At 44.3% G+C, this 21,227-nt stretch overlaps 1 protein-coding gene across 3 annotated transcripts in view; it reads left to right on the forward strand.

Moving 5' to 3' along the window:
* The window catches only part of DIS3L2 (DIS3 like 3'-5' exoribonuclease 2), a 192,318-nt gene that overhangs the window by 103,993 nt on the left and 67,098 nt on the right, over positions 1-21,227 (forward strand). For all 3 annotated transcript variants that reach the window (XM_083848724.1, XM_083848725.1, XM_083848726.1), the window contains 2 exons: positions 12,907-13,019; positions 19,855-19,962. In XM_083848724.1, the coding sequence (XP_083704850.1) occupies positions 12,907-13,019; positions 19,855-19,962 (221 nt within the window). The remainder of the gene's footprint in view (positions 1-12,906; positions 13,020-19,854; positions 19,963-21,227) is intronic.

Below are 21,227 nucleotides of genomic sequence, written 5' to 3' on the forward strand. Positions count from 1 at the left end.
CATCTTTTTTGCCCATATGTTAAACACTTTAAAAAAAGAAAAAAAAAAAAGCCGGCATGAGCAAACCACATATCTGGCATCCTCATGATGTCAGGAGTTCTCCAAAAATCAACAGAGAACGCAGTACCCAATTCAGAAAATGTCCATTTCTCTTAGTTTATTAGCACCCATATAAAGTACAAAAAAACCCCAAAACACCCATTGCTCACACGTCCCCCATTAGACACCTCAATCAGTGCGTTTCAGGAGATTTTGAAGAATGAAATTGTCTTTGTCCTCACACATTCATTTCCAATTTATTCAAGATTGTGGCAATTTCTTTGCCACGAAGGATCTTTTGCAGCAAGCAGAGAGATGGGGACTGTGTTTGCACCTTTGCTTAGCTTTAAAACTTCTCAGCATAACCTTTATCTCTTCCAGTCACTGGACGGAGGACTCGCCTATGCTACGTAGTCAGTCAAAGCTGATTTTTTTTCTAGAAGTAATCCACAACTCTGTCATAAGGAACTATCCAGTAGCAGGGTGTCACTAGAAAAGGAAGCAAGGGGTGATTGTGGGAAGAGCTTTATTTTTAATGGAGCTCACAGTAAGACCTTGCAGCAGTTGGAAACCGTACAGGGATATATGTCTTAAGTGGGCCAGCCTGGTTTTGAGAGGATTTTCTATTGGAGTCTGCTTTTGATTAACTGTCGTGCTCCTCTTTATTGTTTAATGATAGCAGTAGGGAGGTAAGCTTGCTGTTTGCATTTGTCGGTGTATATTTTAAGAGATCAGCTCCAATAAAGAATGAAAACAGGGTTATTTATGTAACAGCTTTAGAAATATGAACGAACTGTACTCCGTTTCGATGACTCAGCATCATCTCGGAGTAAAAGATGGATCTGGACCGCAGCTAGCTTCTACGGCGTTTGTCGAGTTGTTTCAGGGTAGCTTAAGGTTTTAAGCGAGTTCATTTCAGTCAATGCTCTTTTTGTGATCCTTTCTTTCTGCACGTATCCCGGCGAACGGCTGCAGCCAGGAGCGTCCGGCGGAGCAGTTCTGGGTTCGTACAACTGTTGCGCACTGTTCGCAGAGAGCAAGCGTACGGCTTTCAAGCCTGAGCGCTTTCCTCCAGGGTGCAGACGTTTAAAGATTTGTTCTGATCTCAGCGTGTAAGAGCTCCCCACGTGACCTGCACGTCCCAGCGGAACCAGGCAATTTTCGTGCACTTGCCAAACTTCTTCTGGGAATAATCTGCAAGTGTCGTTTGACATGTTTCTGGTAATGTACACAGCTGAAGCAGTTGTGCTGTGTTTGGAGGCTACTTACTAGCAGGAAGAGAGGTGAAATTTAACCACTTTAAAGGCAGATAATTCCATCTGCTGAAATTTCAGGCTGTGACAGGAAAGGAGTTACCAGGAATTACTGGGGTCCATTTCGGAGGGGTTGTCTCACCTCCGTGCAGATCTTTGGATGCTGATTTCAAAGAACTTCTTTGGGCTACACTGTCCGGGTCTCTGTACATCTCCTTGTGTGTTTATTGATGACTAACATGGTTCTTGCCATTCTTTCATTCCTGTATCCCTCAATTTCAAAGAGTAATTCAAGTTTAGGTACTCTAAAGGTACTCCAAAGTTTTACTCTAGGAGGAATTGTTGTAATGCAGAACAGAAACATATCCTGCAGGTTGTTTGCCCTTTTTTTTTTGTTGTTGTTTTTTTTTTTTTTTCCTTAGTGACAGTGGTTTTCTGTATTTGGAAGCAAGGTCATGTATAGATACATTCATTGAATCTTCCTGGTTTTTACCTGAGGACCTAGCAAATGGGATTTCCACAGTGTGCTGCTCCCCATTTTTTCCCTCCCCTATAAATTCATTCATCCTGTTGGTGAATTTAAATCAAATATACCTAAGGGGAATGCGATAAAATCCTCAGTTAAGTGTCTTGAAAACAGGGTCTAAGCAAAGAGAAGAGATTCTCTTAGTGACCCACATCTGGGAAAAGTGCAGCATGATCTCCCTCTTTAGCTGACATGTGAGTCTGCTGTGGGCAGCAGATTTCAGAAACATGAAGAGCGAGAGGACTTGCATCTCTATTCAAGGAGTCTTCCATACATGTTGGTAAAAACCAACCAATGTTGGTAAAGTTATCCCTCGTTTGCTGCAGGCCTGCAGACACTGGGGCTGCTTTTTGTTTTTGTTCTGCAAAGTTGCGTACACTTTATTATTATTATTTATTTTTTAAAGACAAATAATCCCTCTATCTTCTATTCAGCTTTGTCTCTCTGGACACTTTGGGACACTGTAGGGTAAAATTTGCTGTAGCAACACTCGGTACAGGACCTCTCAGCTAATCCATTTGGTTCCTGCAGCACAGACTATAGTAAGATTTTGTAATTAGTCTTGTTGGGCTGATTTGCTTAAGATAAACACTGAAGAATGGACTAGTGTTGAATCAAAAGTTACATTACGAAATTACCATGCTTCCTTCTTTGTAAGATAAGAGTATAGGAGGAATGGGTACCAGGCATGATTTAGAGAGAAAATGACAGAAACATCAATGTATGAGTTAAATATAAAATGACCATAAACTGCAATTTACTTATATTTATTGCAGAAGTCAAATGTGGGAGAAATAAAGAAGACATACAAGGAGTGGGATTGTGTGTAACATTTGGGCAGTTTTTCCTTTGATATCGAACATAATTAGCTCAGCTCTCCTGTTACCTGCTGATTAGTCTGCTGAGTCTTTGTTAAGGATCTATGGTGTGTCACTAGCAAAGTGGAAAAGACATATTGCAGTGATTAGAAACAGGTACGTTTCCTTTTTTTTTTCTTCCCATCAAGGATCTGTGGTTGCAGATTCTTTGAAATACGCAAAATACTCTTGGATCTCTGCCAAATCCAGATCAATGCTGTGTCCCACAATGTGCTCCCGTGTGATGCTGGGGAAATTGCAGCATGTACAGTGTGTTTTGCCTCTTTTAACGTAACGTGGCGTTCTCTCTGCGGAAACACACATCACTTCCAATTTCCAAGGCCAGAGTTGAATGGAATCAGAGGGCTGGATTGCGTCACCCCTCCTCTTCTGGACATCTCTTTGGAAATCAGTGAGGGAACAGCACAGTGCTTGCCTTAGCTTGGCCTAGAAGAAGAGGAGCTTGCTCCAAACTGATGCTGGTTGAAAGGGGAACAGGGGGAGCCTAATCACCAGACAAGGTTATTAAACAGATAAGGCATGGGGATGCAAAATAAGAAAGTTTATATTTAAAAGTGGATATATTTTCCTGCATTGAGGAGAGATGCTCTGGGTGAAATCACTCTTTGGATCATTTCAGTTCATAAATTCAGGACCTGGGACAATTCCCCAAGGATTTAGAGGCGCGAGTTTTCCTAGATTGGCGGATATCACTAGCATGTGTAGATATTAACTTAAAAACAATAGTGCCCAATTGTATATCGAAGAAAAAATATATAGAATTCATTTAAGGATGTGGGTAAAAGGGAGGGGATCCAGAAATTCCTGTACAAACAGATCTGAAAGCAATCTGTCTAGGATTTCTTTTCACTAAAAAGGACCTCAGGGACCAGGAGGCTCTTTAGAGAAGAACTACAAATGATAGGTGATGACTAGATAGAACTAGAGAAAGCAGGATTGTCCAGTAAATTAAGCAGATAAGAATCCAAAGATGTGTGAGGAAGATAAAAAGGGTACAAATAACTGTGTGGGAACCTATTCCTAGCTAACTTCAGTCATGTTCTGTTGCATGCAGGCGACAAAGATGTTGTTGCTGTACATATTCTGTTGCCAACTTCTTAAAATGGCAGGATCCCTCCGAATCACTGGGTTATTGTGTTAACTTTTCGTTTATTGCAGTGCAGGGGTTTGTTTAAGGATCCAGCTGAACAGAAAGAATGTCTTCTTACAGGGCAATTCACTACAGGTTTTCTTGATTGTTGACTATTATGCTAGTAACACAAAGTGTAAAATAAGGTGCAGATGGAAGTATTTTGGAAATCCTTCCAAAAATAAACTGAAAGTTGGATGGCTAAGAGTGAAATCTCAGCAGCTGCCTTCTGTTCTTAAAGAAGTTGAGATGTCAAGGCTGCTCAGTGGGGAAGTACCTTGTACGTGTTTGGTCTAGCACTGAATCCCAAGGTCTCTTTGAATGCCTGGGAATATTCACTCAGCCTTGGATTACAGTGGTTCAGAAGAGATATCACAAAAGAGATTGACCTAACAGTAGAGAGAGGCTGGTCCCTCCCCACTCTAAACCTTCATTTCAGGAACAGGACGCCATCCTACACCCCAAATGACTGTAATTCATCTTGAAAGCTGCTGGGTGCCACTTCCCATCTCTTTAAATTCAAAGACTGCTGGTTTCCTGATAGAGTTAACCTCTTGAATGGGATTTGGAATAGAGATATAAACAAATCACGGCGCGAATGCCAGAAATTGTCCTTTTGCCTTCATCGTGTTGGCTGGAAACCCAGCTGTTAAGGGGGTGTTTGAGAGAGCTGAGCGCAGTCTCTCTTGGTAACTCCTATCTACCAGCAACAAGTGCTCTCTGAGCTAGGAATTTGAGTTCACAGAAACACATTTGCCTTGGTGACCTGCTTGACAGCTTGTCTTGGTGAGAGGGAAAAGATCCATCTGCCAAGCGCTTGGGTTAGACTCCGGGCAGCAAAGATTCGTGGTGGGCCTAAGTCACAAGCAGTCCTCTGGAGGTTCTCCCAGGGATGACCGTGAGGCAAGCACTGGCATTCCATGGGGAAATCAAATGTATTTGAGGTTCTTCCTCCCCTTCATTTTACTCATTGCACTTGAGTCTTGCAAAGAAATCAATACAATTTTTCAAACCTCTCTTGCTGCTTTAGCACCTCACGAAGACCGGTAGGCATTCGTGCAGGCATGGAGGAAGCTAGCTTACCCGTGACCCTCTGCATTGTGAACAGATACCAACATAGGAGTGGGGAGAAAATCTGCACGGGCAAAAAAAAGGTTGGGCATAGGCGTCAGCGCATAAGGGAACGCGTCTGAGTTTGCCAATGCTGGCTGGAGTTGATGCATCACAGAAATCACAGAATCATTAAGGTTGGAAAAGATTTCCAAGGTCCTCTGGTCCAAATGTCACAACCTCTTTATTTCCCATCATTACATTGGCTGTCCCCAGCTGTCCCGTGGTCTGGCCTGACTTTTACTGTTAAGATACTTGTGCTTGTCTTTCATCTGTATTTTACTCCTTGTTTCTTGTTCAGCAGTGTGAACAAATCTTTCTGCTGTGTGCTTATTCTGTTAGATATCATTCCCTGTGTCCTTCAGTCTGCAATTAAATATTTTATCTTGCACATGCTGCGTAAATTCTGTCCTTCCGAGTATTTAGTGCTTTTCCCCCAGGAGAATTCCTTCTTTGTGAAAGTATCCAGCTTAATGGTGCAGTGGTAACATTTGCGCAGAAGAGCTCTTCTGTTCTCCTCCTAACTTATTGCATCAGGTCTGAAGGCAATTTTCAGGAATGGTGTAGGCAGCGTTCTGGACGGCAGCATCTTCTGTCACAAGGTGAAGAACTGACATGGGTTTGCTGGCAGAAGAGGACACTCGGGTGTTGGGTTTCTCTGCCTTGATACCGTGGTATATTCTGTGAGGTCTGGAGACCCGACTTCTGACTGAAGCTTAGACTTCTGACCAGCCTAGATTTTTCCACCTCATGGAAGCTGGCAGTTTGGAGAACACAACCATCATGAAGATCCGCCCCATGTTCCCATGGGAGGCTTGACCTCCAGCTCTCCTAAGAGGCTGGGAATGTTTCTTGCTGACCAAGAGCCTTCTCTGAACGTACTCCTCAGGGCTGGGAAGCGTGGGGAAGTATGTGCCTCACAGAAGATTTAATGCTGACCATAGTGAAAGCATGTAAAACAGCACTGAACTGGTTTGGGCTGTGCTGGTTTGTGTATAAAACTCAGAGCTCTGTAACGCACAATGTGTGAAGTGCCCTACCACGGGCTTGTACTGGCTTTGTTTTGCAGTATAAAAGGTAGCTTTTAAATTCTATTACCAAGTGGGTTTAGGGCATTGCTGAATTTATTAGCTGCTACAGACAAAAACTGTATGCAGTTCACATGGAAGACCTGCTCCCAGCATTTAATTCAGTAATAGATAGTCTCCTCATAATTCTGAAACTATTTAAAGAATTGCTGATGGGCTCATGGAAAAAAAGCGTTCAGCTTAGGAACAGCTCCTTTCCTAGAACGTTTTTCTGCTTTTCATCTTCACTTGTCCTTCATCGCTAAAGGCACTTAATGAGCACGAGTTCTGTGTTGTGCCGTACCTGGAGCCAATCCCAAGCTGGTTTGTAAAATCACAGTCGCCTCCGTAACAGTCAGCCGGTGCCAGAGACAAAAGTACCACAGGTTGGAGTAGTTACGAGAGCTGAGTAAAACCATGCTTTAAAAGTCACTACAAAGCAGATAGGAATCATTCTGGAGTTTAGACTCATTGAAGTCCCCCACTGACCTTTTAACTTATTTTTTTGTGTGTGTGTGGTGTCATTCTCCCCTTTCCCACATTTATTTTTAAGAAATGCTCTGAATGTTCCCTGGTTCGGGATCACTGAGAGCATCGCTCCTTGCAACATCACCGTTTGTATCAGTGGCTTCTCAGATACTTTCAGAAATCCTGCAAGTGCCAAAACTTTCGATATGGGAGGAGTAAGTAAAGATTGTTTCCCTTTAACCTGTGATCTCATCCTGTGTCTCATTTTGGAAGAACTAGGGGCAATTTCAGTTCTACTAATTTTGAGGATTTGGCCCATCTCGCAGCTCCTGAATTTGTGTGATCGAATGAGCAAAATCTCAGCTTTCCTCATCTTTGTATCACCCCAGCTCCCGAAGAAAAGGAGGTCAATGTGATCTGTAAAGGCTAAAGTGTTCAAGACAGAAAGGAAGCAATTTTTACTGTGTTTTCAAGAAGCAAAGCAGAAGCCGAGACCCAGCCCTTCTGCTGTTTGCAGTCTGGTTCAGACACGTGGAGCAGGCGTGCTGCCGCGCCGCGTGAGCTGCTGCTCCCTCTCCCTTTGCATGGGAATGTGCAGCCCACGGAGCTGGGGGCCTGACGTTGGCTGCGTCTCCAGGTGCTACAAACCTAGAAAAAAAGTGACTAAGTAGGCTTTAAAGAAGAGGTCAAATGGCTTGAAAGGCGTAGGGGGATGTTTCCGTGGGACGTTTCACATGCAAACCAGCAGCAGAAGGGCTTGGACAGGTTCTGGAGGCCAAGCTGGCAGCAGAGCCTGGGAGTACGTAGTATTTTGTGGATCGTTACCCTTTAGAGGTGCTTATTGTTTGTTTGGGCAGACGATTTTTCCTATTTTCAAGTCATTGCAACATTTACTAAAGTCATGTTTATGCTTGGTTGGGAAAGTAGCTGCTCTGTGCCCTTGGGACTTGTCCCGCTCTCTTGAGATGCGGAATTCTGATTCCTTTTGCCAGAGTGTTTTCATGAGGTTATGTCAAGGAAGAGACCTTTTGAGAAAGAAAAAGCTATTAATTGCATTAAAAAAGGTGTAATTAGTTGCATTTCGGTTGGATAAAGCAACGTCATGTGATAATTTTAAAACTTGGGTTTTCTGGTAAACAAGTTAATGGATTTATGCTCAGTTGCACTGTGCTTTCAAAAAGCAAAATGGCCCTAGGGCACACAAGTAAAATTTAAGCACTTTCCTTGTTATTTTAAAATAAGTAAAATAAAAATAAAGCACACTGTCTGATTTTCTGAACAATAGCTTGGCTTCCTGCGGTGGAAAAGTAACCTCAGCCGAGAATTAAAGCCACCCACCTATGTCTTCAGACTGCAGAGAAGACAAATAGCTTGCTCTTTCCACAGTTTTACTTTAATTTTTGTATTAATCTCTTCTACGTCTTTTTTATTTTTTTTTTCCTTTCCCTCTTGCTCTTTTCTCCCACTCGGGCAGTCACTCTCTTCTATCTGTCTCTGTCTCCGTGCCAAGAGGGACGCTTCTGCATTCCTGGGCCGTCGGTGTACGGGTGTAGTACATACACACAGGAAGGGAAATAGAGGCGTTTGGGTCGGGTCCTTCATTTAAAGGCTCGTATTCAACATCTGTGATGATCCCTAGCAGCTTCCTCAGGTGTCAGTGCCATTTTCTGCCTCCGTGCAAGTTGTGTTTGTTTTGTGTGCACCCCTCTTACCGCCTGCAGCCCCTGTGGCTGGCCCTGCTGCGTCGGAGAGCCTCTCCTGCAGACGCTGTCCTTGCCCCTATGCCCAACAGCCACACAGCAGAACCTCAGCCCTGATGAGAGCCTGTGCTAGGCTGCTAACAGCAGCAAAATGCACATGTAGGTTAAAGGCCTCGTCTGTCTCTCTTTATACAAGTTTTTCGTACTTTTGCAAGGCACTAAATACTGCTTTGCAGGTAAGTGAGCAGCAGCAGGTCCCCCCAGGGCAGGGGAATGGGGAAGAGCCGTAATTATTTGCTGCCAGAGTTGGTGCAGCCAGGGAACAGTCAGCTACCTTTAACTGCTGGCAGCGGCTGGGTGGTTGGCTGTTTTCTGGCTGGAGCAAACACTTTGCAATTGGCTTTGAACTTTCCTATGGATCCCTTACTGAGGGGTAACGGACAGCTTGAGCAATACCGGCTAATACAAAAAATTTGGTATTAAATTTTAAGTTGACATAACACTCTCTCAGTGCTTGTCCTCTCTCCTGAGAATGATGATGTGTGAAGGTGAGATGGAAATAAAGGGGAGTGTGTCTGCATGGTAGAGAATTACCTTTTGCTGTTTTATCCTTGAGGAGTTGCATTTTTAAGTTCCATGCTCCTAAAATTTGTTTACACTGGGGTATGATGTGAGCTTGCTTGGTCTTTCTCGCTGCGTTTGTATTAGGATTGACTAGGGTTGCTGAAGATGGAGAAGGATTTGCTGCCATTGTGTTAACTTGCGTACTGTTCAAATATATTCACCTCAACTTTCTAATTCCTGGGGCAAATACTTGATACAACTTGCTGGGTTGGCAGTTTTTATGGAGCATTTACAGACTGAAAGGTCTTTTTCCTTTTCCTCCAGCTCTTCCTTGCTAATCCCTTTTGTTTATAATTTTTCTCAGTAAAGAAGGAAAAAAGTTCTTTGAACTGTTTTGTCCTAAAGGATGAGATCATTGGTGGAAAAAAAGAAAGGAACAGCTTGTTCTTTGTTCCGTAAGGTGCCACACTTGAACCATTCTCCTTTGATTTTAGCATCGTATCAGTGTTACGTACACAAGGTTTTGGAGTGGGTTCAAATAAAGCAGATTCTTGGATCAAGGAGCTGAACTTTCTCTAAAACTGCTGTGTGCCTAGGGCAGCATCGTTCTGGGGAGGCCTGCCCTGAGTAGCTCGATCATTTGGTAAGCTTCTAGAGGAAAAGCCAGGCTTCTAGAAGCTTGGAGAAACACAGATTGTTTTATTCTGCTGTTCTAGCAACTTATGTCATGGTGAAGGAAAAGGGAAATTGTCCTCTCTGTGTCCTCTCTCCCATCCATCTCTGTTTGCAGAGAGAGGCTAGTAGGGTACAGCTGGCTAATAAAGCACGCGTTGCTTGACTCTAACTGCATTCCCCATTGCTAAACGGCTCCCACGTAGCAGCTTCACGGTGATGGAGTTTGGGATGACAATTTTGCACCCACTTTTGCACCCTGAATGAAAGGAGCCATCCAAATGCCTTCAGCATTTTTCATTGCAACACGTGTTCCCTTCAGCTCTCGCTTAAGTATCAGCCGTATGAAGTGTCACGCTTAATCCCCTGTATATTTTTATGTAGACACCTTTTAAAAAAAAATCTTTAAACTAGTAGTGTAGCTTTAGGGCTTGTTGTCCAGCTTTAGGTTCATTGTAGGAAAATTACAAATTTGGGTTGAAGCAAGTCTGTGGCTTGTAAAGTACTCTTCTCTGCAAGAATTTCAGAGAGGAGCTACATGCCAAGGCTTGAAGCCTCTGTTTGCTGGAGATGTAGATTTTGTCATCAAAATGAACGTGGGGTAGGCAGCCTGTAGCAGAGTGTGGTGTGTGGTCCATGTGTTGTCCACCATTCCTCTTCTCTGCTCTCTCTGACAAAACTTCTTGAATAAAGGAGTGGTGCTTTAACTCTTTTTTCCTTTCATTCAGGCCACATGCTCTTTTTTTTTTCCTTGGGAAATAACATAAGACTCACAATGTGAAATGTTCCTTTTGTGACTGTCATAAAAAATTAATGAGACTAGAAAAACTGTTTGTGGATCTGGAAGAGAATGCCAGGGAAAGAACTTTGTGGCTAGAGAAACACACTTCAGTTGGCAAATAAACCAGGAGAGAGCAGCAGGCAGGTATTTCGGTGCAGGCTTAGGCTGGCATTTTGCACAACACATTCAAAAGTAGAGATTTGAGAGAAATCAGACGGGTTGATCGCTGTCTGTATCTTCAAGTTCTCTTGGTCTGAATTTTTTGGGGGTGAAGGAGATAGGGTGATTTATGCTCGAGCAAGACAAACCCAAGAGCTGCCAGTTTGCATTATGTCAATGGATGTAACAAAATATTTAGATAGAATTTCTATTAAAAGTTCAAAAGCAGGGGGCTCATGCTGACCCCGGCTTTTAGAACCTCTGGTGGGAAACCTGAGTGAAATTTAATTCCTCTCAATGTGTTTTCATTGGCGAACTCCACGTTTTATTATCTCATGCAATGAGATCTTTCTTGGTTTGTCGATTTTCTACTGAGGACAAAAAGTTCATGTATGTAACAGGGCACATATTGAATTAAAGTGCGATTAAAGGCATGATGTAATGACCCCCTCTCCTTTTCCTTTAGTCAATATTTGCCTGCAGGGTCAATACATTACATTATTGACTTCAAAGTGTTCAATATTGTTTTACCTTCTGAGTGTGTTGGCTTCGAATGCGTGTAATATTAAACCTGTTGGTTGAACTGTTGGTCTAAGACTTACTGTCTAAGTAGTTTCAGGCTTGGATGCCTAATCCATGTAGAGCAGCTTTCAAGGCATCTGATATCACAACACAGCTGTAGGCAGCTTTCCGAGGTGAACCATCGAATCTGCAGTCTTTTCTCCCAGCTTTCCGAGTGGTGGAGTTCAGCCCTGGGAGTGCGATGGGATTATTGCCCTCTCCCCCTGCTGCCACGATATTTGCTCTCCGCGGGACTTCCCAGTGACTGTAGGTTATGTGGACAAACCTAAACCCCAGTGCTCCTGTCTTCCATGTGAATTTTTTGCTGCCTTTACATCTGTGCTCTATCAGGTATACGAAAAGCACGATAATGCTTTCCAGACTCAAAGTTCTGTGCAAACACGGCTTGGTAAAACTGGCTGGATGAGCTGTTACCAAGTCAAACTGTCACACACGGCGTTACCTGCACTCCCAGGCGGTGGTGGCACCGTTTGCTGGGTGGCTCTCCTGGTACGAACTTGAACCTTCTCATGCTTCCTCTTCACCTGTATAAATTTCCATTCCCGCTCTGCTGAAATCCAGCACCGTTACCCGTCCATCAGCTGGGCACCCAGGCAGATACACTGTGGAGTGACAGCAGCTGTTAATATTTTGTCCTCCAAAAATGTGACGCTCGAGGCTTTGATAGTACTCTATGCGAGGTGTATAAACAAACAGGATTATAACCGGTATGGTATCTTATTATGTTGTCTTTCTGAAAAAATAAAGGAAAGAGAAAATATTTATAGATACCATGAAGTGAGTGAATTCCTCTAAAGAACCAACTGTTATAATTAGGAACCCGCCGCACTTAGAACTACTCTACAAATAAGCACCTCAAATCCTAGGCTAGCCCTTCCAGAGAAAACAAAGGTCAACAGGCTTCTTTGAGGATTAGCAAACCAGAATTTCTTGGACCAAGGTACTAATTACTTCCAAAGCTGAGGATGATCGCTCCTTCCAAATTCAAATTACTGCCAAAACCTCACGATAATCCTCAGTAATACTCCTCTCCAGCCTAACTTTTGAATTAAGGTGCTTTTAGGCTAGACTCTAATTTGAGGATAAAAAGCCTAATCCAAGGATAAGGCAGATATCAGAGTATTCCTATGGAAAGCTGCACTTCTGCATAGCCTGATGCTAAATCATTTAAGACTTCCTAGGACACCAGCAGCAGTTTGGGCTTGACCCAGAGTGAAGTGGAAGCCGGTGCAGCTTGGAGAACCCAAAAGCAGGCCTAGAAATTGTGTCTCGTACTGCTTGTCTGTTTGCAAGGTGGGGGCCCATATTTCTTGCTTGCTGTTGTCTGACAGCAAAGGGATGAAAACTAGGCTCACTATTACAAGATCCCAGCTGGGAAGACGTAGCCACGTGGCTTTTAAGGGATTTCACATACCCACCACTGAGATTCACAGGTATACGTGGGGATGAGGTAAGTTGTAGTCACAGTGGTTGTGAATTTGGAAGCGTCTTGAGAGTCCGCAATTTTCATCTCAGAAGGGAAGAGATGGACAGAAATATCATTGTTGTGAGTTCTGGGCATAAGGTAAAAGAGTTCTGGGAGCACTGGGAGAAGGGGCGAAGGGGACAGAGTTAAATATACGCGTAATTATACAGAATACGTCAGAAGGATCTATACACAGAAGCATTCAGACCTGTCAGAATGAGAAAAGATTTGTGAAAATCACTTGTTGTCAGTTTCTTATCCATTACCTTGCTGTCTCCCTAGCCCTAGCCCTGGCTCTGTGGTAGCTCACAGGACTCATATATCACAGAAAATTGCTCTGCCAGAAGTGGCCCAGCAGAAAATGTGGAGATCATAAAATTGTGTTTTTTCTTTTTTCTTTTTTTCTTTTTTCTTTGAAAAGTGACTTCTGGATGGAATTATTTCCTTCTTCCCCTGCCCCCTAAATTCCTTCATTTCCACCTGCAGCCTACTGACTTCTTTGTGCAATTTCAGGGAACTTTGAAGTGGGTGTTCACATTGCGGATGTAAGCTACTTCGTACTGGAAGAAACAGCTCTGGATAAAGTGGCAAGTGAAAGGGCAACCAGCGTCTATTTAGTGCAAAAGGTAAGAACAACTTTTCCTTTTTTCTTCTGAGCACTGCCTTCCTTTTACCATAAATTCATTTTAAAGGTTCATTTTCAGATGCCGTTGATCAAAATGTGATTATTATTGCAGCAAACCTACAGAAATGAGCAAACTGATGCAGGCAAACACAAGAGTTAACAAAGCCGCACTTACGAAGACAGCACTGGGTGAAGCAGCAGCTCATAACCGTGTGTCTATGGGCAGAAACCTGGGTATGCCAGGGCTTGTTAGCTCAGGAGCAGCTCTGCTCACCTGCAGCTAGTTCAGGTCCCAAAGCCTTATGGCTATGTTTGCACTGTCCTGAGCTTGAGATGAGCTTGACAGATCCCACTTAACTTCTCTGCTTTGCTGTTGTGGGTTTGAAATTTGCCAATATGGTGGTGATATAGACTGTCATTTTTGTCTTCATTGCAGTAGGACTAGCTAAGCCCTCCCAGATGTGGATGCATAGCAGAGTGTGGTGTAAAACGCCCTGTGCCATCTCACATCTTGAGGTACCACAGTATTTCACAGACTTTTTCTTTTATCTGGGTATCCCAAGTACTGCAAAGTGATGATCTCTCATCATACACTGAGAAGATATTTAAAGCTGTAGAGATTTTAGGGTAACAGAACCAAATGTTAAACTTGATTTTTGAACTTTAAAAACGACCAAGTTCAAGTTTAACATTATTGGAAAGGAAACACCCAAGTTTCATCTGTGCATGATTTTTTTTGTCTGATTTTAAGTTGAATGTGCAGAATCACTTCCTATATTGCAGGCACTGTGTGTGAAAGGAAGCCAGAAAGCTTGGCTTTTGGCTTCCTGTGCTGGCTTGAAACATCAGCTACATGAAGAGGAGTATTGAGACAGTCTCTTAAGGGCAGGTTATTCTTTCTCTCCCCACACTTCCTTTCCATTAGGTTGTAGAAGTCCTTGACTCTGCAGCCCTTTCCCAGATGGCAGGGCATCTGTGGTGTAATAAACATATCCTTGGTACTCAGGGTTGTGGGTGATTCTTCTCCTCCCTTCCTGGGTGTTCCCAGGGTTGCTCTCTGGGGAGGGTCTCGTAATAATGCTTGTTCTGTTAGCTTCCTGTGCTTTATCCATTCTTTCCAGATCATAAATTATTTTGTCTTTACACCCTTGAAATCAAATCAGTGGTTTGATATCAACCTGTTAACCTTTAGTAGCGGTTTCAGAACTATTTTGGGGTAGACGTGGTGAGGCACAACCTCAGGGTGTCTCAGGGGGTCCATGGGTTTTATGTCTCTGGAGGCATGGGTTGTGTGGAGTAGCCGTGAGAGCGGTGCAGAGGGGACCGAGGAGGGGCCTGGCTGGAGAACACCGGTTACCAGCGACTGTTCTCCAGGAGCTGGAAGCGGTGCATATCTCATGGAAACAGCAGTCCTGGCACAGGAGTCTTCCCAACCCTGTGGTCTCTGCAGCGATAAGCCCTTGGCTCTGCGATGCTCTGCCTCCACCTCCGACGGGTGACTGCAGCCACCGCTTGCCCAGGGGGAACATCACTGCGGGGCAGCAAAACTGTAATCCTGGGAGACGTTGTGGCAGTATTTTCAAGACAAAATACTGTGGCTTGAAGGCATGTAGTTTTTTACCGAAGGGAGAAGGAAATTTTTTTTTTGTACGTAAAAGATTTTTTTCATGAAAATTTAGTTGAATTCAAAAGCTAATTGAATGTTCTTTCAAAGTGCCTTTTCCCCCCCAGCACCAGTCAGTCATGTGTAATGCCAACTACGTTATTTATTGCCTTTTCACAGCCATAATCTCCCATTGCTCTTCAACTGCCATGGCCTAGCAGTCAGGATTAGTGTTTTACCCACACTTCTGCCCTGGAGAGAATACGTTTTCAGAGTACAAAGTAGGTTAGATGATGAAAACACAGTATTGGTCAGTATTTTAATTATAAGAGATGAAAAGGAGAGAGGGGATGGGCAAAGGAAAGCAGCCAGGCTGTCTGAAACAAGATGGTAGCGTGACTCTTGTAGAAAATATGCTTTCCTTTGATGGAATTGTTTCCTAAGACAGCTGTGATTCTGCTAGAGGTTAGCACCATGCTAATCCTCCCAAAGAAGTTAAATAAAGCCACATATTTAATTTTCCTGAACCATGTATCCAGAAGGGGAGTTATTGTGTAATTGCTAGCAGTCTATTTAATAAAAGTCAAAAGTTTTTGAAATACGAGTGTATCAGGTTTTAAGAAGCAAGAAAACCTAAACAGTTTCCTCTTTTTTGGCACACCCTGTAGTGTTATTTTAGGTGTGAAGCAGCTCAAGTGAGAGGTCAGCCATAAATCCGTATAATATTTTATTGGTACTATTTTATACTTGAGATCAAAGATTTGATCTGTAAGCCTATCTTCACGTCAAGTCCAAGGACTTCGAGACACTCACTTTTGACACCAGCAGGTTGTCAGGGTGTTGATATTTTGATAATCTCCGGCTGAGTAACAAGGAGTTGCTCAAAATCTGAATTCATGGAAGTGTTGATACAACTCTCGGGCAGAAATCTTGGCTCACAAACAAATTGCCTATTTCCTGTGAGTGTCTTGTAGCGGGTAAGCAATAGCCTTGCTGAGCCCACCCCATTGTTAGACCTTGGCGGCCTCCTCCTGGCTCCGGGGAGAGCAGCCGATGGAAACCTTTGGCTCCCTCCCCATCAAATTGGTGGAGGGAGACGGGGTCACCACCAGAGTCAGCAGTGGTCGTAACCCACCTGAGCCCAGCCTCAGACTGGGATTATTTGAGGGGAGCAAAACTGTCCGTGCGACTTGGTGAAACTAAGGGGCTAGGCTTAACCAGAGTTTGCTCCCTTTTTCCTTTATCTGGTTGTCTGATTTTTTTACTCCCCATCTGCTCCTTGAAAAGCTGCTACGGCAAGCCCATTGATCAGAGCCACCCTGCTCTGCTCCTGGCCAGTGAGTCCCTCCTGGCTGTGGCAGACGTTTCTGGTTTTAAAGGGAACGGGAGTTTTATCATCCCAGGGTGCCTGTGCTCCCTCCCACTGCCCAGCTCCCGAGGAACGAGGCTGAGGCTGGAAACTCACACTTGGATGCTGGAAGCGCTATGCTAGCCCAAGAGGCAAGAGGAAAAAAACCCAAAGGGCTCTCACAAGCAGGAGGTGCGACATTGCTGTGTCTGAAGGGAATCTGCCACCCAAGAGCCAGGTTTAAGCAGCACTGCAAGCCGTGGTAAGAAGCACATGTGTCCTATAACCCTGGGATGAGGATGTAGGAGCCCCCCGGTCCCACAGGTACCTTCTCTTACTTGGGCATTCCCTCGCTGCCCGGGTCTCCGGTGCTGTCTGGCAGCAGGAGTGCTGCGTCTGCAGCCAGCTTCAGCAGCGCTGGCCCTAAGGAGATTTCGCATGTGTCACTTGGAAGTACAGAGAGAGAATCTGCTGTCCGTAAGCTGATTTGAAATGCAGACCCACAGCTGCAAACGCTGTGGATGTCAGCCTTTCGCTCAAAGTGCCCTTTCCAGTATCTCTTGGGCCCTACTGGGCTGGTGGGGAGAGATGATGCCTTTTATTAGTCTGGCCGAGAGAAGGGCTTGGAAACCAGACAAGCTCTCGCCACCCAAGCCTTTCTTCAGCCCTACTTTCTATGGCAGAAAGGGTTTCCTAGGGCTTGCAGGTCTTTTTTTTCTCCGTTGTGAAAAGTTTTTTCCATTGTCCTGCTGAATCTCTGCATGTCCAGATTCAACTACATTTATGCACCCCCTGTTCCCAGCCTTATGATCCCTGTATGAGCACCAGTGACCTTATTTCTAGCTACAGTGAAATCAAGCTGAAGGATGCGATCCCTACTACAGGCGCCTGAAGAAGAAGAAAAGCACTTCCCACGGGAGATGGTATCCTTCAGCAGTGGTTCAGTGAGCTGGGTTTCTGCATGCTGTGGCACTCCGCAGGGCAGCTGGCAGGCTCTGCTGGCTCTTGGCAGACAGTCATGGAAAGGGCCAAGTATTTAAAGGATGCTGGGCAACCTCTGGATTATTTGAGGTGATGCTATGCAACCTTGATATTTTGTAAAGCTTCCCTGGGCATTAAAAACGTACTTAGGGAAATCTCCTCTCATCCTGCGTCTCCTTGAAAAAGAGATGAAAATAATCCTATTGCATAAGTTCCTTGTGGGCAGCCCCTGGGATAACTCCCCAAACATCTCACTCTCCCGATTTGACACAGTTGTGACATCTTTGTATGTTAAATGCTTGGCTTGCAACTGCTAGGAATCCTTTCAGACTGCGACCGAATCGTGTGAAGGATCAGACCAGAAGAGGAAATGTGCATTTAGGACGTAGAAACTTCTGTGCTTTGTAACAGCTGCTTTATTCTCCATGTAGAGCATGAAGGGGGATTGCAGTGTTAAAGCAGAGGGAGGCAGTTAGCCAGGACTGTCGTGATGCTGAAAACAGGTTTCCTCCTAATTCAGTAAGGTAGATAAAATTGAAATACCTTCAATGCAAGGTCACATTGTCTTACGTTATGTGTGTATTCGCTGAGCCCAGAAAAAACTTGATTGAATTCTTGCTCTCCTGTGAGATTTCTTGTGTGGCTTGGGTTAAGTTGCTTTGCCTAAAGTTTCTCTCCTGTGGGACAAGGGTAACGGGGGTTGATGCTTCCCTATTTAACAGTAGGTTTGTTACAGCTAATTGCTTGGTGAGTGTTTAGTGCTGTAATTACGAGCTGAGTTAAAGCTTTGCTTGTGTTTCACATCATTGAAAGCCCTTCCGTAGAATTATAGCCTCTTGAATCGGATATTAATCCTGCTCAAGTACACTTAAAACAAGCATCCTGTTGTTTCGTTCGGGCTATTCTTTGTGGATGGGCTTTCATGTTTCATGTAGGCGTTGTGCTAGCAGATTGTTATTGCTCTAGGAGATGTGAAGGGAGAGGATGTGCTAAGGCACAGAAATACTCCATAAGTACAGAACATTATCGGTTACAACCAAAAAATCAATCACAGGGTGACGGTGAGGGGAGAGAGAGGCTGGTAACCGCAGCTTTTAATTTGGATGGAAAAGAGTTTGGGAGCTTTTATTAAAGTGCCAGCACTTTGTTGGTACTGACCTGAACTTTGGGGTCCCACGGTGGTCATGGGCGATCTCATGCAGGGATTTCCGATAGCCCATAAACCCATTTTCTCTCCTTTCTGGTAGGGGTTGGCACCCTTCATGCTAAGTTTATAACCTCGTGGCGCGGGCCCTTCCAGGCAGCGAGGCAGACCTCACGTACTGTATCTGTGAGTTATGAATGTATGCGCATTGTTCGTGGACTTCTCACAACTGGAATAACAGAGGCGACGGCCTTTGTGTTGCGGGAAACAGCTTATCGTAATCTGTGCCCTCGTGCCCTTCCAGCTGAAGCAGTGCTGCTGATTCATGTTGAAAGTGACTCCTTGACAGGCAGGGGCCGTACAGTTAACCTTTTGGCATTAATATGCAGTGCAATTAGAATGGATTTATAGCCATCATCTGGTGCCAAACCACAAATGTGATTAAATATTTTAAGAGCCTTTCCTTCAAAGCAAAAGGTAAATAAGAAGTGTGCACACTTGAGGAGAACATGGACACCTGAGACTTTTTTTTTTTCCTTGCTGTTTTGAAGAACAGTCGTTCCCCTGGCGTCCAGATAGAAAATGTTATCTCTAAAATCACCAAATTGGTGCGAGGGAGTTTGGAAGAGCTGGGGTTGCTGCTGCTCTTCTGTTTGCTGGGTGGCACAGGAGAGCAATCAAAATGGAAACTAAATTAAATACCCGAAATATTTTGATGGCAAGCTCAACTAAGCAGAGCATTTCTCTTCTGTGCTTTTCTGGAAAGCGCCAGCCCAAATTACCACTCGGAATAAACAAGAAGAAGAAGGTAGTTCTCTGAGGGCAGTAACTGCTTGTTCACAAAGGTTAATAACGAGTAGAGAAATCAGCATTTGAAACTCTAAATGATTAGGTTTGCTTCATTAAACAGCTTCGAAATATTAGCTTTACTGCTGGCTTCACCTGGGAAATAACTCAGGGATGGTAAAAACACTTGGAGCTGCTCAGCTTTGCTATAGTGTGAATATGCTCCAAGCTTTTGCTTTGTTGCTCCAGTCAGGAGAGTAATATGTGGTTTGGTAATTCGGTGATCAGCAGCTGAAAAATTGATTAGTTGTAAGGAATTAGGGCACAGGCTAAAAAATCCCTGCCAGAGATTTCTCTTGGCTGACATTTTGTTCAGAGCTAAGCTTAGTAAAATAATCATTGTTTTCCCTCTGTTTGCAAACACCCTGTTCAACAGTCATAAAACAGGTGCTTTTCTTTGTCTCACCAACATCTACACATTCCTGTTTGTGCTGCAAAGCGTGCCTTAATCTTTACTAAAGCTGTGCACTGCTCCTGTGATGCGTAGGAGAAGTTTCATTTATGCTTTGCAGGGAGCAGCCTCACACTTGCATTACTTGCCTGGTTACAGTCGTCGGTGGCAAAGCGAGGACAGTTCCCAGATCCATGCTCCTCAGCTCCCGGCTGCCAGGACCGTGTCTCTTCAGCACCGAGTTTCCTTATTTGCTGAGCCTTCCTCGTTCTTCCCAGCGTCAAAAAAGCAATGCAAAAGAAGGGGAAAGCAGAGCAAACATGGTGGAGCTCCAGCATGGGTGGCGGGTCCCAGAGTTAGGATATTGCATTCCCTGTGGCAGGAACACCACTCCTGAGAGTTTAACACATTTTCTCCTTTCTTGTATTGTTGAACCTCTCTTTACCAGCTGGCCAGGGAAGCTTGGCCACAGGCAGGTCTCCACTAAAAGCCTACAACTCACCAAGGCTCTCTTCTCTTCCAGGTGATCCCGATGCTTCCCAAGCTGCTCTGTGAGGAGTTATGCAGTCTCAATCCCATGCAAGACAGGCTGACGTTCTCTGTGATGTGGAAGGTGACTCCAGAAGGCAAGGTAACTCAAGCAGCAAGCAGTCATCCTGCTAAGCAGCCAGCCCTGCCCCAGTGCTCGGACCCTGCCATTGCAAACAGAGTGGTAAAAATGCCATTCCGTAACAGCTGGGTTCAACAAAGAACATGGTGGTGAACAGTAAGAGAGTATGTAGGACTGTATCTTGTCTTACCGATGACTGGAATAATCTCATAACGTGGTGGGGAAAGGAAGGATATTTGTAGGAATGTTCAAAGTGGAAGATTTCCTGTCCCTTGCCAGGGGACACTCATGCATTTAATGTCTTAATTCCAGCAGCAATTCACAGCTAATAGTTTGGGACAAGATATTTCTCCCTGACCCCAGCCCTGCATTGTGCTGATGGGCAGTTGTGCAATGCAGTGGATGAGGATTCCTCTGTGGTCTCCCTGGTAAACAGACTGTTTCATTCTTCTTCAGTGCTGCAAATAACATGGTAGCCCTTCAGCAAGGCACAGCTCCATCCTCTGCATACTTCAGCCTCCATGCCTACACAAACATTGTGTTATTCCCAGGGACCAGTTGTGATGTCTGTCGGTGCAGCGAGATGGCTTCAGCTGCCTGCTGCTCTCCCCAGGTCTTGATTTCTCTCCCTGTTCCTCTGCTACACTCTTAGTAGCAATTCCAGCAATCTCCTCTTTGGTGATCATTGGGTCCCCTCTGTAATCTAAGAGGGCTACAAGCCTGCCTGTCCCAGAGGACTCTGGCAAATAGCCTATGCCAAGTACATGTTTTGTACTCAGAATTATTTTTTTTACGAGTGTTGTGTTGATGCACAACTTTCTCTGTGAAGTATTTCTTGTGCCAATTTGGTAATTTCTCACAAAAATTAACTGTATTTCCTTATTATTGTCCATGCTGCCCTAAAGGATACTGAGGCTTGGTTTGTGCTTTAACAACATGTAGTTACGGTCCTATATCTGTATTTTTCCAGCTAGTCCCTGCTCTGGCACTGAGGTGGGTTTTATTTCTTCACTGTGAAAAACATCCCATTTCCTGTAGCAACAGCGTGCTTACTCGTGGGGCCTTCTGATTGTAGCTACTTGGTGGGCTTTTATTGACTCTGAACAATCTTTGAACAGTTAATAGCCAAGTCTTAATTAAAATAAGCTTTTGATTTAATCTTATCTCTCGTTCCCTGCAATATACCCGTTATTTGCTTTTCAAACAGTGTTCAGGCTGACCCTGTCTGGCCAGCGAGGAGGCAGAGGAACCTCAGCACCAACCTTGTGCCTGCTCAGGGCGCTGGT

The sequence above is a fragment of the Anser anser genome (assembly GCF_964211835.1).
Source record: "Anser anser genome assembly, chromosome: 9".
NCBI lineage: Eukaryota > Metazoa > Chordata > Aves > Anseriformes > Anatidae > Anser > Anser anser.